This window comes from Amphimedon queenslandica, unplaced genomic scaffold, assembly GCF_000090795.2.
Source record: "Amphimedon queenslandica unplaced genomic scaffold, v1.1 AMPQUscaffold_12644, whole genome shotgun sequence".
NCBI classification, from domain to species: Eukaryota; Metazoa; Porifera; class Demospongiae; order Haplosclerida; family Niphatidae; genus Amphimedon; species Amphimedon queenslandica.
Genome location: NW_003547120.1, coordinates 17,709 through 20,295, shown reverse-complemented (window position 1 = coordinate 20,295; position 2,587 = coordinate 17,709). Strand labels below are relative to the sequence as shown.

At 35.4% G+C, this 2,587-nt stretch overlaps 1 protein-coding gene across 1 annotated transcript in view; it reads left to right on the top strand.

Annotated features, from left to right (window-relative positions):
- LOC109587233 (iduronate 2-sulfatase-like) overlaps positions 1–926 on the top strand; it is a 3,119-nt gene extending 2,193 nt beyond the window's left edge. Inside the window, exon 2 of the mRNA XM_020003467.1 lies at positions 3–926. Coding sequence (XP_019859026.1) covers positions 3–770 — 768 coding nt within the window. The 3' untranslated portion in view covers positions 771–926. The remainder of the gene's footprint in view (positions 1–2) is intronic.
- The last annotated feature ends 1,661 nt before the right edge of the window (positions 927–2,587 follow it).

Below are 2,587 nucleotides of genomic sequence, written 5' to 3'. Positions count from 1 at the left end.
TGCCTGAACCGATTCCAATAGAAATACAGCAAAGCATACGTCATGCCTACTATGCATCAGTTTCATGGGTTGACTCACAGATTGGTCGGGTATTACAAGCTCTTGATGACATGTCATTAGCAGATGATACATTAGTGGTACTCTTTGGTGATCATGGTTTCCAACTAGGCGAACACGACTCTTGGGCTAAAATGACTAACTGGGAGCTTGCTGTTAGAGTCCCACTAATCATAAGAGCACCATGGAAACCAGCTAGTGCTGGTAAGAGGAGTCATGCATTTGTTGAGCTAGTTGATCTGTACAGAACAATATCAGAACTGGTGGGTGCTCCATCACCTGGAGATGATATTGAGGGAGTTAGTTTTGCTAGTTTGTTTGACTCACCTGATCTGAATGCTCATGAAGCAGCACTTGCGCTAAACAAAACACCAGCAGCATATTCACAGTACACTCGTTGCCTCAAAAGTATTGATGCTCCTAAGCAATGGGACAATAACAGTTGCAGTGAGACCAGTAAGAATAAATTCATGGGCTATTCAGTGCGTGTTCCAAACTGGCGTTACACAGCATGGATGGAATGGGATGATAGTAGGTTGAAAGCTAAATGGGAAAGTGAGCCATATGCCGTGGAGTTGTACGATCATCATAAGAGTGATGGAGCAGATGGAACAGAGAATGACTTCAACCAGTGTGAGATTGAAAATGTTGCAGATAAGAATCCAGAAGTAGTGAAGGAGTTACAAAATCAACTAAAAAGTTTTTTTAACTAGCTAGACTCTCTGCTGTTAATACTACAATATGCTGCTTGCTTAATACCTAAATAATGGGCTGCAATACAAGACACAATGACATCTTTGTCACCTATTGGGTCGCTACTGTGATATAATAATTATTTTATAATAACAAGAACAAATAAAATTATTGAACAGTGGTATGTGTTAACATCATCATTGTTTGTCCTGATTAAAAAAAAACAATAAAACTAAAAGTAAATAATATTAAGGAATAGATCCACTAAAGACAAAAAACTTCATTTTCACATCCGATCTTTTTCTTTGTGTTTTCTAAAAAAGGATATTATAATAATTAGTAATCACATTATACTAAAGGCGCTAGCTGTGAATTATTCTGCTCATCTGACGAAAAGGAATAGGTGCTGTTGCAAAAAAGGGTGAAGAATTTTTGTTCCTTGTTGAGATGTATAAACTTGTGAGATGCAGATTTCTACTCTAGAAGATGTCAATGTGAAAAGATGAATGTTGAGTTGTAATTCTCAGACTGGCCAGCTACATGTGCTTTGAAGTCCATTACAAATTATCCATTACAAATTATTGAAGTTATGGACAATTTAGAAAATGATCTGATTTTTTAAACTTAATCCCGATTGGAACCAGTTCCAAGTTGATACACAATAAAAGGGCAAGTATATATGTATCAGAAAAAAAATTTGAAGGATTCTCTCCAATGCCTCTGTACTATAGTACAGGGTGTTTTTTGCCTGATTTTTGAGCAACTTTTAAAATTCATTAAAAAATCCAAATTTGATCAAAACCAGTTCAAAGTTCATACACAACATAAGGACAAGTATGCGTATCAGAAAAATATTAATTATAAAAATAAAGAATTCTCTCCTAGCCATTTTTGACAAAATTTTGGCCAATGTCCCTTAGTACAAGGTGTTTTGTCCAATTTTTAAGCAACTTTAAAAAATCCAAACTTGATTGGAAACAGTATGAAGTTCATAAGCAGAAGTAGCTTGCCTTCTCTGCATATTTCTTACAGTGCTGGCATGTCTTCAATCTCTTTGAGCCAGAAGAGATTTTACACGTAGGTTTCACTGTAGTTGGCAAGGATTATCAAGACAGTTTGCTCAATACACCTCCTACTTAATATGATCTATTTTTAACTGGATACATGCCCCATAATAAACCTCCAACCTACTCCAAAGCCAGCAATTGCTTGCTCTTTTGAGTTTACCAACAATGCAAATTTGAAACAAAATACAAACAGTGAGATGTTTCTTAATAGTACTTACACTCACCCTGGCCATAGGGAAAAAGTTAAGCACTAAGAAATGAATCCTTGATTGAACTCAAGCATCATCATCTGCAGGTGTAATTTTACGTGTAAAGTATCAAAAAATGATACTTCATCAGTTTTAATTGCTAATAAAACAGGTGTAAAATGACATGCTTAGTTGCACATGTGATTGCATATGCATACAAGCTGTTTATTAACCATAATTATGCTAGCAATTTATTGCTAAATGTATTATTATTTTTAATAGCTCATAGCTACAATAACACTTTTAATGATTATTGATGCGGCATTGACCAAAGTTTCATGTATTCCAGTAAAACCACATGCATGGAAGATAAGCCAAAGCTTGCCATGGCCTCTTTTCAGTTGCTCAAGAGTCATCTCTCATATTTCTTATTCCGATTTAACAGTATTGCTATTGGATTGTGACTTTTGTGGAAGAAGTGGTAATTGATTATAGAGGGCCTCAACAAAAGCTTCTTGGCTTTTGGCAATTAAGGCTTGAAAGCTTTACTTTCAAGGCCATCCTGGAATTATTTTATTTTAT